Source organism: Oncorhynchus keta, chromosome 34 (assembly GCF_023373465.1).
Source record: "Oncorhynchus keta strain PuntledgeMale-10-30-2019 chromosome 34, Oket_V2, whole genome shotgun sequence".
Taxonomy (NCBI): domain Eukaryota; kingdom Metazoa; phylum Chordata; class Actinopteri; order Salmoniformes; family Salmonidae; genus Oncorhynchus; species Oncorhynchus keta.
The window spans coordinates 8,561,238-8,575,715 of NC_068454.1; the positions used below are offsets into that span (position 1 = coordinate 8,561,238).

General features: G+C 43.6%; 1 protein-coding gene across 3 annotated transcripts in view; it reads right to left on the minus strand.

Annotated features, from left to right (window-relative positions):
- LOC118366583 (NGFI-A-binding protein 1-like) overlaps positions 1-6,089 on the minus strand; it is a 41,409-nt gene extending 35,320 nt beyond the window's left edge. For all 3 annotated transcript variants that reach the window (XM_052492993.1, XM_052492994.1, XM_052492992.1), the window contains exon 1: positions 5,862-6,089. In XM_052492993.1, coding sequence (XP_052348953.1) covers positions 5,862-5,886 — 25 coding nt within the window. In that variant the 5' untranslated portion in view covers positions 5,887-6,089. The remainder of the gene's footprint in view (positions 1-5,861) is intronic.
- Between the last annotated feature and the right edge of the window lie 8,389 nt (positions 6,090-14,478).

The following is a 14,478-nucleotide window of genomic DNA, read 5'->3' on the forward strand; positions in this document are numbered from 1 at the left end:
CACAAAACATCAGTCAGGAAATTAAAGCTTGGTCGCAAACGGGTCCTCCAAATTGACAATGACCCCAAATCTTCTTCCAAAGTTGTGGCAAAATGGCGTAAGGACAACAAAGTCAAGGTATTGGAGTGACCATCACAAAGCCCTGACCTCAATCCTATAGAAAATTTGTGGGCAGAACTGAAAAAACGTGTGCGAGCAAAGAGGCCTACAAACCTGACTCAGTTCCACCAGCTCTGTCAGGAGGAATGGGCCACAATTCACCTTACTTATTGTGGGAAGCTTGTGGAAGGCTACCTGAAACGTTTGACCCAAGTTAAACGATTTAAAGGCAATGCTACCAAATACTAATTGAGTGTATGTTTATGTTTTTTTTTAAATGTTTGCTACTTTATACACAGTACCAATGAAGAGTTTGGACACACCTACTCATACAGTGTAGAATAATAGTAAAGACATCAGAACTATGAAATAACACATATGGAATCATGTAGTAACCAAAAAAGTGTTAATTGAAATGCATGAAGCTGGTTGAGAGAATGCCAAGATTGTGCAAAGCTGTCATCAGGGCAAAGGGTGGTTACTTTGAAGTAAAATGGACTAAATGAAAAAAATGCACAATAAGGCTGCGACATAACAAAATGTGGGAAAAGTAACCAACAGTACCTGCAGAAAGTTCTCACACTCCTTAAAATTGATCACATTGATATTTCGTGTCACTGATCTACATACCCCATAATTTCAAAGTGGAACTTTGTTTGTAGAATATTTTTTAATTAATAAAGCATTAAAAGCTGAAATGTATTGAGTCAGTAAGTATTCAACCCTTTGTTATGGCCTCAATAAGTTCAGGAGTAGAAATATGCGTAACAAGTCGCATGGACTCATTCCATGTTCAATAAAAGTTGTTAACATGATTTTTGAATGAGTACCCAATCTCAGACATATAAGGTCCCTCAATCGAGTAGTGAATTTCAAGCACAAATTCAACAACAAAGACCAGAGAGGTTTTTCAATGCCTCGCAAAGGGCACTGATTGGTAGATGGGTAAAAGAAAAAAAAAAGCAGATGCTGATTATCCCTAGTTATTAATTACACTCTGGATGGTGTATCAATACACCCAGTCACTACAAAGATACAGACGTCTTTCCTAACTCAGTTGCCGGAGAGGAAGGAAACTGCTCAGAGATTTCACCATTGGCCTCATAGTGATTTTAAAAGAGTTGCAGAGTTTAATAGTTGAGATATGAGAAAACTGAAAATGTAGTTACTCCACAACACTAACCTAAATGACAGAGTGAAAAGAAGGACGTCTGTACAGTTCAACGAGGCACTTAAAGCTGCAATATGTCACTTTTTGGGCGACCTGACCAAATTCACATAGAAATACAAGTTATAGAACTCAAATTCGCATTGAAAGCAAGTCTAAGAAGTGGTAGATATGTTCTATTTCTATGCTTTCCGTTTTTAAAATTTCATTTTTGCGTCTTTTACTTTCAGTTTTCTACTCCAAACAACTGAAGGAAAAAAATTGGGGTATGAAAACTATATATTTCACAGTTTAAATGGTACAATGATTTCTTTGTCACAAAATTAAGCAAACTATTATAATTTCAGGAAGCAAGAAATGGTGGAGTGATTTCCGCATGGTGCATCTTTAAGTAATATGGCAAAAAATGTGGCAAAGAAATGTACTTTTTCTATTAGATATTTCTGTATTTCATATTTCTGTTTTCACTTGGTCATTATTGGGTACTGTGTTTAGATGGGTGAGATGAAAAAAGTGTTTTATCCATTTAGAATGCATGCTGTAACACAAAAAAATGTGGAATAAGGGGTATGAATACTTTCTGAAGGCACTGTAGCTAGCTATTAACAGTATCCTAGGTTAGTTCACATAGGCTTCTTATGACTGTCAGTCTGGTGCAAGCAACTGTGTTGTTGCCGAGCAACCGACCCAGTGTTAGAACTCTGCGCTTCGGCTAAAATAGACGTTAGCATAGTCAGAAATGCTAAAAGAAAAATGTAGCATATCGTTGGTTCTTAATTGACAGAAATGAGCACGTGAGAGCGACATATTCTACATTTAATCAAAACTGTTGCCCCATAAACGTTTTCAGTCCGACAAGGTGGCAAGTTTAATGATCACTTTATAGATGCTGTAGTCTCGTTCTTATCCAATGCCTAGATATTGAGCTCGGTCGGCCCAAGACCTTGTCTTTTTTTCCTAATGCCGGACGGCTCATGACAAGAGGCAGGGAGTGTGTTGGGTACCTCCAATCAAGTAGATTTTTGAAGTTTCATCGACATTGGTGTCATATTGGATTAGATATCATGGTAGGGAGATCTGAATGATATCATGGTAGGGAGCTCTGAATGATATCATGGTAGGGAGCTCTGAATGATATCATGGTAGGGAGCTCTGAATGATATCATGGTAGGGAGATTTGAATGATATCATGGTAGGGAGCTCTGAATGATATCATGGTAGGGAGCTCTGAATGATATCATGGTAGGGAGATTTGAATGATATCATGGTAGGGAGATTTGAATGTAGCATTGAGATTCAAACATCCGTACTATACAGTCGTGACGAACTGCTCTGTGGCTGAGTCCCACTGCTCTGTGGCTGAGTCCCACTGCTCTGTGGCTGAGTCCCACTGCTCTGCCCACTGCTCTGTGGCTGAGTCCCACTGCTCTGCCCACTGCTCTGTGGCTGAGTCCCACTGCTCTGCCCACTGCTCTGTGGCTGAGTCCCACTGCTCTGCGGACTTCTCTGTTGTGGAGTCCCACTGCTCTGTGGCTGAGTCCCACTGCTCTGTGGCTGAGTCCCACTGCTCTGTGGCTGAGTCCCACTGCTCTGTGGCTGAGTCCCACTGCTCTGCCCACTGCTCTGTGGCTGAGGCCCACTGCTCTGTGGCTGAGGCCCACTGCTCTGTGGCTGAGTCCCACTGCTCTGCCCACTGCTCTGTGGCTGAGGCCCACTGCTCTGTGGCTGAGGCCCACTGCTCTGTGGCTGAGGCCCAGTACTCCTAAGTGGAGTCAGTTGACATCTCAATTAAAGATCAATTACAATTGGACAGGGCAAGAAGGCTAGAGGAGGATGACTGCAGCTAGCATGGTGGTAATGTCAGTATCTCTCTGTTACCTTCTTTCTCTCAGTCACTTACTATTCCACATATCCTCTCCCTCTCTCCTCACACTCCTCTCCCCCACCTCCCTCTCTCCCCTCCTTCTCGCCCCTGCCTCTCTCTCTCCTTCTCGCCCCTGCCTCTCTCTCTCCTTCTCGCCCCTGCCTCTCCCTCCTTCTCGCCCCTGCCTCTCCCTCCTTCTCGCCCCTGCCTCTCCCTCCTTCTCGCCCCTGCCTCTCCCTCCTTCTCGCCCCTGCCTCTCCCTCCTTCTCGCCCCTGCCTCTCCCTCCTTCCCCTTCTCTCCCTCCTTCCCCTTCTCTCCCTCCTTCCCCTTCTCTCCCTCCTTCCCCTTCTCTCCCTGTCTGTGAGTCACCCTGATCTAGACAGACAGGTGCTGCATGGGCTTCCTTTTTCCCAGTCCAAAGTCAGACACCGTGGAACAAGCTTTACACCTTGCTTAACTACACACAGCCTAACCCAGCACACTAGAGTGACACACACACCTAGTCTACCTACACACACCCTTACCCAGGACACTACAGAGACAGCTGTGCACATACCCTGTGCTGGAGCGGGCAGGTAGCCTAGTGGGCCAGTAACCGCACGGTTGCTAGATCGAATCCCTGAGCTGCCAAGGTAAAAATCTGTCGTTCTGCCCTTGAACAAGGCAGTTAACCTTGTACTGTACAACTTCCTAGGCTGTCATTGTAAATAAGAATTTGTTTTTAACTGACTTTCCTAGTTAAACAAAGGTGAAATAAAAATAATAAACACCTGGTCTAAATGAATTGTTTACAAGATTACCATGAATTGTTTATGAGGTTTAACATTTGATTTGAACAAATTATGGCAATCATCCTCTATTATTGGCAGTAAGAAACTGCTAGCCATTGGCTGGTAACAGCTGAGAACCGCTAGGTAACCGGCAAGCACAAAAACAATCAACCATTTCGAGAGAACAGAGCCCTAGGAATCATCAGATCACCTTCTAGTGGCGTAAGTAAGAACTGACAAAAATGCACAGTCAAAAGAGGAGAATAATTAATTATTCTGTCAAGGAAAATGATTTTTTACAGAGGCATACGAAGACAAAAGAAACATGACATTGTGTGAACACATTATTGCAGGAAATTAAGAAATTGATTAAAATTCTGGAATTAAACAATTAACTATGCAAATTAGCAAAAGCTGTATGCATTAAGGAAATCGACGCCTGTCTCTAATTAGCGGCTGTTGTGTCCAGTGATTAAAGCAAATAAACGCCTATGAATTTAAGTTTTATAGTAAATGTCCTCTAACTTTCTCAAAATGGTGGGGGGGTAGTTTAGCTATTCGATATTGGAATTTTAGGACCCCTGTTGGTATCTGAAAAAATATGAAACAATTATTTGATAAAAAATATTGCATGCGGGTCAGGCATTATTTTTTAAATGTATTTGACCTTTATTTAACTATGCAAACAGTTAAGAACAAATTCTTATTTTCAATGACGGCCTAGGAACAGTGGGTTAACTGCCTGTTCAGGGGCAGAACGACAGATTTGTACCTTGTCAGCTCGGGGATATGAACTTGCAACCTTCCGGTTACTAGTCCAATGCCACTAGGCTACCCTGCTGCCCCTATAGCCCATAGAAATGAAGAACAGACAAAGACAGTCAGAAACCTCATCGTAAGGAATAACAGGTTTGTCCTGTATCTATGAGATATATATATATTTTTTATTTTTTATATTTTACTTTCAATGATCGTGTCTTAGTGTTAAACAAGGATTTATGCATTTAATCTCTGGACTTTTTTTATCCAGTAAAGTAGTAATTATAATCACTAAAGATGACAACAAAAAACTTAAGTCAAAATAATTGTATTTTCAAGTATAGTTTACTAACCACCTGAATCTATTTTTTTTACAGTACATAGTGGGGTCATATTAGTTTGTAACCCAAATGGTTCAGTCACTCCAGATGTTTTCCTGGTAAGACTGATTTCCTGGATATCTCCTAGTCTGTCAAACAGTGCTGTAGCTCTGCCACTTTCCATTGCAGATGCTGAAGGCCGACAAGGCGGATGTGGCGGATTGAGATGCAGCCCATGCAACAACAACAACAACAACAAAACGGATCTCTCGTTTAAACTGGCGGATTTTGATGGGGATTTTTTAAAATGTTAATTAGGTTGACGCACAGGTGCCTCAATAGACTTCAGCTGTGTGTGTGTGTTTTAGTAATGACAACAAAAATCACTTTAATTAACTGTACTCAGATATATTAAGTGCAACAGGTTTCTTCATATTCCTTAAATGTTTTGAGTAGTGACAACACATTGGGGTAGTGTAGACGCCCACCGGTTGTGTCCCTGCGCCCGGGAATAATGGGTTTGAGTTTCCCACTCATAGACTAGCCTAAAAACTCCGTCCCGCTTCCACTGTCATTGTTGCCCAAATGCACAGCAGTTCACAACTCTACTCTCCGAATACAAAAGTCATACAAAACGTATCAATTAGTTTATGTGCCAACAGATTGAATGGCGCTTACAGGACGTGCACTTCATCAACAATAGGTACGCTTATCAACAATTAGTCTTATCACTCCCAGTCCCTTCTTTGTGATATTGGTCAAGCCATTTCATGTTTACAACATTATTTAGCCTATTAAAGTCCAACCAAGATCGTCTATGGATGCGTCTCAAGTTTGCGCCCTGCTAGAAAAGGAAAGAAAACATCTATAGCCTGCCTACCTGCAGAACTCTTCACGCCGCTCATCCAACGTCTCGTTCCGTTCTTCACTTCTCCGTTCTCTCACGGCGAGAAAACAAATTATGAGTACGTGAAATAGAGGTTTAGAATAAAGGACCTGCTAACTATACGTTCCACCCAACTCCCCTACTGTTGGGCTGCTCCTCCCTCGCTACATCTCTCACTCCCACGCGACTGCGTGACGCAGATCCCCACGTGTGTGTCTGGGGGCGTGGGAGCCGCTGTGTGGAACACCAAGCATCCTATCACACCAGGCAGCGACCGCGGTCAGAGGGATGGCAGAGGTTGGACTTCATTTTTGAAAAGCCAATTGTAGCATACTGAAAATAGGTCTACGCCCAAATGTCAATTAACACTGTCAACCAAATAAGGAGCGGTTCCCCAAGCGTTATGTAGCCTATTTTACTGTCTTTGGGACAACCTCTCCACTATGTTTTTGTTGCGATTCAAGTGTGTTCCATTGCCACCTTCTTTTCACTTATTTTTTTTCAGTCCCACGGTAAGAGAACAGTAAAAACAACAGCATTATGCTAACAACTCCTGTGCTTGGTTACATAAAGTGCGATGAAGATGCTGTAAAAAAAAATAGACAGGGGACATTTACATTACACTGAACCATTCTGATAATAGACGGTGTCCAATGATAAAGCAAGAAATATCTGAGAAAGATGGAAGGAGAGAGGAGAAAGAGAGAAAGAGAAAGAGAGAGAGAAAGATCAAGAGAGGAGTACATTTAGGTCAAGGAGGGGGAGAGGTGGAGGAAGAGAGACAGAGAGATGAGAGAGAGAGAGAGAGAGATGAAGGGAGAGAGAGAGGAGTAGAGAGGTTAAGAGAGAGGTGGAGGGAGAGAATCAGAGAGGTGGAGAGAGATAAAGGGAGAGAGGTGGAGGGAGATAATCAGAGAGAGGTGGAGAGAGATAAAGGGAGAGAGGTGGAGGGATAGAATCAGAGATAGGTGGAGAGAGGTGGATGGAGAGAGAGAGAGGTTTAGAGAGGTGGAGGGAGGGAAAGGGCAGGGGAAAGGGACTGGTGCTGGCAGACTGAGAGGAGGAAGAGAGATGAACTACAGGAGATGGAGAAAGAGTGACAGAGCAGGAGAGGACAGGATGAGGTCCCACATGCAGCAGGCACTACAGGATATTTACACTCCCACACTGAGTGATTCAGCTAGCAGCCAAGCAGCCTCTCCAAACACACACACACACACAGTCTTGTACAGCTAACCTTCTGGGAACACACAATTCACTCCCATTCAAAATTATATTTTCTCTAACCCCTAACCCTAACCATAACCCTAGCTCCTAACCATAACCCTAGCTCCTAACCATAACCCTAGCTCCTAACCATAACCCTAGCTCCTAACCATAACCCTAGCTCCTAACTCTGACCCTGAACGTAATTCTAATCCTAAAACTAAGTCTAACCTTAACCCTAAACCCCCTAGAAATAGCATTTGACCTTGTGGGGACTAACAAAATATCCCCATTTGGTCCAATTTTTGTTCTTCTACTATTCTTGTGGTCCTCACAAGCAGAGTTAAACGCGTTCACTCACACGCGCACAAACACACTCGCGCACGCACACACACACACACAGTCACGTAGAGTAGGCCAGAAGGCTAAACTGGATAACCTAACCTCTATCAAAATAAAAAGATGGCGGAACCGCAAAAGTTCTTCTGTGCAAAGGTGTTTATTTACAAGTGATTCCGGAACAAAAAAAACAACAGTACTGCCATCAACGTCTATCTTATGGGACAGCTTAAAAAACAATGCTGCCCCATCCACAGCTCAATCCAAAATGCCTTCTATGACTGAAAGAGAGGCTCCTTTTGTAGGGCTAGCCCCTCCCCTCAGAACAATTAACCCTAATTAATTAATCAATTAATAATACAAACCTACATTTTCCATGAACTAAACATACTAAAGGATATACATTGCAACACGGTTTTAAACAATATCACAACATAACATTTACAACATTACATCACTACTGACAATATCTTTCAATATGCCCATATGCATTAATGAGCCATTTGGGACAGGCACTATAAAGCCAACCCAATTCCCTTAGCTCGGGTCCTTTTCCAGCTTACCCGGAAGCTACAGAGATGGAGAGAGAGGAACAGAACAAACAAACAATGCGCTCATCCACAACATTGATAAGTATCATAATTATTGTATCTCTCAAATATGAACATTGACAAGTGTGAAATGCATGCACCAAGACAGAAGTTAATTTGTGTGTCGACCCACATTGTTAACTTATCTTATAATGGCGCAGGGAGGAGTGATGAATATGTGTGTGCGTTAAAGAACCAAATGCTGCCCGCGGCCAGTGACGGACTTCTACGTCACATTACCTTCCTCCTCTCCTGAAGCGACCATGTACGGGAGCCTTGATAGGTAGTCCGCAGTAACGTTCTCTTTTCCTGCCTTGTGACGGACACAGAACCTGAAGGGCTGGAGCTCCAGATACCACCTGGTCACACGAGAATTCCGGTCCTTCATGGTCTGGATCCAGGTCAGTGCTCTGTGGTCCGTGTGCAGGTCAAATTCCCTCCCAAGAAGGTAGTAACGGAGGCTATCTAGGGCCCACTTTATAGCCAGGCACTCCTTTTCGATTGTAGAATACCTGGTTTCCCTGGGCAACAGCTTCCGACTCAGGTACAGCACAGGAAGCTCTTCTCTTGGCTCCCCTTGGGCCAGTACAGCTCAATTCCTACAGCCGAAGCGTCCACCTGCACGAGAAATCTCTTCTGAAAATCAGGGGTCTGGAGAACAGGGAATGAGCACAGTCGTTTTTTTCAGTGTCATGAAGGCTTCCTCACACTCCTCAGTCCACAGGGTTGCTGGCCCCCTTTACGTGCATTAAGATACTGCAGTGCAAGCTTGGCCGCCATAAGCCCATCCTTGGGCTCGTGCTCTCGGACCCAGGTTCAAATGTCGTGTGGTAGAACTTGTAGAAGTTGCTCGAGGATGATGACCTCCCGATTTCGTCCTGTGTCTTCTCCCCGGTCGAACCCATCGTCGGTAGAGACCCTTGAGGCGGTGGTACGTCTCTGTCGGCGACTCACCCGATGGCGTTGATGCAGCTCTGAAGCGTTGACGGTAGGTTTCCGGTGAGATGTCAAACTTCACTAGCAGCGCTTCCTTCAAGCCCTTGTAGACATTGGACAGCCCCTCATCCATTGCTGTGTAAGCCTCTAAGGCCTTGCCCGTGAGCAATGGGACAAGCCTGCAGGCCCACTCTACCTCAGGCCACTGCCACATCTTAGCCATGCGCTCAAACCTCAGCAGGTAGTTTTCAATGTCCTCCCCTTGCTGGTATGAGGGCATCTTTGGCTCCTTCCTCAGGAATGCTGGAAGATGGACGTTAACACTGCTGGACTGGTCTCCTGGTGCTGGCCTCATTACTGCTTGGGGTGCCTGCTGTGGAGTTGAAGTCCCTGCTGCATCGAGCCTTTGTCGTCCTGGTGTTGGAAGACCCAATCTTGGGCTCTCACTGACGAGTTCCGCCTGGTGGGGAGCTGTGAGGATAGATTGGCGTAGGCCACGTAACTCCTGCTTGAGGTCTTCGTCCCTCCTCTCAAGGCAGGTGAAAAGTTGCTGAAAAAGGGTTACCATGGTTGGGTGTGGTTCTGGTCCCCCAACTGCTCCTTCAGTCAGCAGCTCACCCAGTTCTGGTTGTCTTTGGCCCCGCGGTCGGGCTCCTAGTTTCTCATACTTGACCTCTTCTTCACCAGACGATTCCATGGTATTCCACCCCGGTTTAACTTCAGGTACCTTTTCTGACAGTTGATGCTGTTGCTGAGAACGCAATCCTGTACGCATTCCTTTACCTCTCTTGTTGGAATTCACTGATTTGCGGTACGCCATCCCACCACTGCCACCATATGTCACGTAGAGTAGGCCAGAAGGCTAAACTGGATAACCTAACCTCTATCAAAATAAAAGATGGCGGAACCGCAAAAGTTCTTCTGTGCAAAGGTGTTTATTTACAAGTGATTCCGGAACAAAAAAAACAACAGTACTGCCATCAACGTCTATCTTATGGGACAGCTTAAAAAACAATGCTGCCCCATCCACAGCTCAATCCAAAATGCCTTCTATGACTGAAAGAGAGGCTCCTTTTGTAGGGCTAGCCCCTCCCCTCAGAACAATTAACCCTAATTAATTAATCAATTAATAATACAAACCTACATTTTCCATGAACTAAACATACTAAAGGATATACATTGCAACACGGTTTTAAACAATATCACAACATAACATTTACAACATTACATCACTACTGACAATATCTTTCAATATGCCCATATGCATTAATGAGCCATTTGGGACAGGCACTATAAAGCCAACCCAATTCCCTTAGCTCGGGTTCTTTTCCAGCTTACCCGGAAGCTACAGTGATGGAGAGAGAGGAACAGAACAAACAAACAATGCGCTCATCCACAACATTGATAAGTATCATAATTATTGTATCTCTCAAATATGAACATTTACAAGTGTGAAATGCATGCACCAAGACAGAAGTTAATTTGTGTGTCGACCCACATTGTTAACTTATCTTATAATGGCGCAGGGAGGAGTGATGAATATGTGTGTGCGTTAAAGAACCAAATGCTGCCCGCGGCCAGTGACGGACTTCTACGTCACACACACACACACACACACACACACACACACACACACACACACACACACACACACACACACACACACACACACACACACACACACACACACACACACACACACACACACACACACACACACACACACACACACTACTTCGCTAGCAGACACCAGGGATGGGCTCTCCCTCATCCTCTCTCTTTACCTTTCATATATCTTCTTCTCCTATTCCTCTCCCTACCTCTCAATTCAATATAAGGACATTATTGACATGGGAAACATATGTTAACATGGCCAAAGCAAGTGAAGTAGATAATAAACAACAGTTAAATAAACAATACAAATTAACAGTAAACATTGCACTCACGGAAGTTCGAAAAGAATGAATGTCTATATTATATATATATATTATATTACTGTGTTGTAATGATGTGCAAATAGTTAAAGTACAAAAGGGAAAATAAATAAACATAAATATGGGTTGTATTTACAATGGTGTTTGTTATTCACTGGTTGCCCTTTTCTAGTGGCAACAGGTCACAAATCTTGCTGCTGTGATGGAACACTGTGGTATTTCCCCCAGTAGATATGGGAGTTTATCAAAACGGTGTTTGTTTCCGAATTCTTTGTGGGTCTGTGCAATCTGAAGGAAATATGTGTCTCTAATATGGTCATACATTTGGCAGGAGGTTAGGAAGTACAGCTCAGTTTCCATCTCATTCTGTGGGCAGTGTGAACATAGCTTGTCTCCTCTTGAGAGCCAGCCTTTCTCACGAGCAAGAGTCTGTAGTAAAAGCTTTCCTTAAGTTTGGGTCAGTCACAGTGGTCAGGTATTCACTGTGTACTCTCTGTTTAGGGACAAAAAGCATTCTAGTTTTCTCTGGGTTGAATTTTTTTTATTTCCAATGTGTCAAGTAATTATCTTTTTGTTTTCTCTTGATTTGGTTGGGTCTAATTGTGTTGCTGTCCTGGGGCTCTGTTTGTGAACAGAGCCCCATGACGCGCTTGTGTAACAGTATAACTTTAGACCGACCCTTGCCCATACCCGGGCGCGAACCAGGTACCCTCTGCACACATCAACAACAGTCACCCACGAAGCAAGAGAGCAAGGGGAACTACTACTTCAAGGTCTCAGAGCAAGTGACGTCACCGATTGAAACGCTATTTAGCGCACACCGCTAACTAAGCTAGCCGTTTCACATCCGTTACACTTGCTAAGGTGGCTCTTCTACAGGTTCATTTCTCTTTAGGTGATGGCTTTTTATGGAAGGTTTGGGGATTGCTTCCTTTTAGGTGGTTGTAGAATTTAGCGTCTCTTTTCTGGACTTTGATAATTAGCAGGTATCGGCCTAATTCTGCTCTGCATGCATTATTTGGTGTTTTAAGTTGCACACGGGGGATATTTTTGTAGAATTCTGCATGCAGTCTCAATTTGGTTTTTGTCCCATTTTGTGAATTCTTGGTTGGTGAGTGGACCCAAAATCTCACAACCATAAAGGGCAATGGGTTCTGTAACTAATTTTTTAGACAGATTCTAATTGGTATGTCAAATTTTACGTTCCTCTTGGTGGTATAGAAGGTCCTTCTTGGCTCGTCTCTCACATCGTTCACAGGTTTGTGGAAGTTACCTGTGGCGCTGATGTTTAGGCCGAGGTATGTATAGTTTTTCTATGCTCTAACCCTTGTGTGGTCTTAACCCTTCTGTTGTGCTCGTTTCATGTTCATTAATTCTGTGTTCCCGGTCCAAAATGACAGCCCCATTATAGCTGATTATAAATCCATAATAATACATATATTATCACCTAATGTTGTGTTACATCTTTTTATCATCTTAAGTTCTTGTGAACATTACAGGTTTTGAACTTCTATTTGCTATTTATGGCCTGTAGGCCTCATTGACCTGAGCTCATACAACTCATTTTTGAGAAAAAAGCATAATGTATGGATTATTTTGACTATAACAAATACTCAGATGAAACATATTGTGCTATTTATCACATACTACTTTGTGTCAACGTTTAACAGACTTTTCAGGGAAGTTAGGAATCAGTGTACACAGGCAGTTAGGAAAGCAAAGGCTAGCTTTTTCAAACAGAAATTCCCATCCTGTAGCACAAACTCCAAAAAGTTCTGGGACACTGTAAAGTCCATGGAGAATGAGAGCACCTCCTCCCAGCTACTCACTGCACTGAGGCTAGGAAACACTGTTACCACCGATAAGTCTATGATAATCGAGAATATCAATAAGAATTTTTCTAAGGCTGGCCATGCTGTCCACCTGGCTATGCCAACCCCGGCCAACAGCTCTGCACCCCCCACAGCAACTTGCCCAAGCCTCCCTCACTTCTCCTTCACCCAAATCTAGATAGCTTATGTTCTGAAAGAGCTGTAAAATCTGGACCCCTACAAATCAGCTAGGCTAGACAATCTGGACCCTCTCTTTCTAAAACCTCCAGAAGAGCTTCAATGCCATACAACACTCCTTCCATGGTCTCCAACTGCTCTTAAATGAGAGTAAAACTAAATGCATGCTCTTCAACCGATCGCTGCCGCACCCGCCCGCCCGTCTAGCATCACTACTCTGGATGGTTCTGACTTAGAATATGTGGACAACTACAAATACCTAGGTGTTTGGTTAGACTGTAAACTCTCCTTGCAAACTCCAAACATTAAGCATTTCCAATCTAAAATGATATCTACAACCTGCTTCCTATTTCGCAAACAAAGCCTCCTTCACTTATGCAGCTAAACATTCCCTCGTAAAACTGACCATCCTACCAATCCTTGACTTTGGCTTGTCATTTACAAAATAGCCTCCAACACTCTACTCAGAAAATTGGATGTAGTCTATCACAGTGCCATCAATTTTGTCACCAAAGCCCCATATACGACCCACCACTGCGACCTGTATGCTCTTGTTCACGGGCCCTTGCTTCATATCTGTCGCCAAACCCACTGGCTCCAGGTCATCTATAAGTCTTTGCAAGGTAACAGACTGACTAACAGACTAACAGATACATTTATCAAACTAACAATTGTGGAGCTATTGTGGAGCTAGCCCCGCCTTATCTCAGCTCACTCGTCACCATAGCAACACCCACCCATAGCACATTCTCCAGCAGGTATATTTTACTGGTCATCCCCAAAGTCAACTCCCCCTTTGGCTGCCTTTCCTTCCAGTTCTCTGCTGCCAATGACTGGAGAATTGCAAAAATCACTGAGGCTGGAGACTTATATCTCCCTCACTAACTTTAAGCATCAGCTGTCAGAGCAGCTTACCGATCATTGCACCTGTACACAGCCCATTTGTTAAAACCTCTTTGGGCTAGGTGGGACGCTAGCGCCCCACCTCAACTACATCCGGTGAAATTGCAGAGAGCGAAATTCAAAATACAAAAAACACACACACACACACACACACACACACACACACACACACACACACACACACACACACACACACACACACACACACACACACACACACACACACACACACACACACAATGAGAAATTGAGATTATGCGTGCAACTGATTGATCTCAGACAGAACTAAAACCTCATTGTGCATGTGCAGCATCTCCCCTCCATGACCCCCCCCACACACACACATGACACAATAAAATAAAAATCGGACAAAATAAAAACAATTCAGACAAACTAAAAATTTCTTGAAAGCATTGTTTACTAATGGGGAATGCAGTCAGAGGCTATAAAGATCCTGCAGATGACACTCCCCCCAGTTCTCTCTTTGCTGAAGCCCTGAGTGCAGGTCTGATTTATTCAAATGTCCAGGAAGAACAAGAGAACAATGATTTAGAAGAGAAGGAAGTATCTGAAGAAGAAGATGGGGAAAAATACAACCCAGAGCATGAAGCATCATCTTCAGATGAAGAAGAAATCCCCCAAGCTGAAAGAGAGACATTTTTGTCACCATATGACAACCAGGTCATAAGGATGA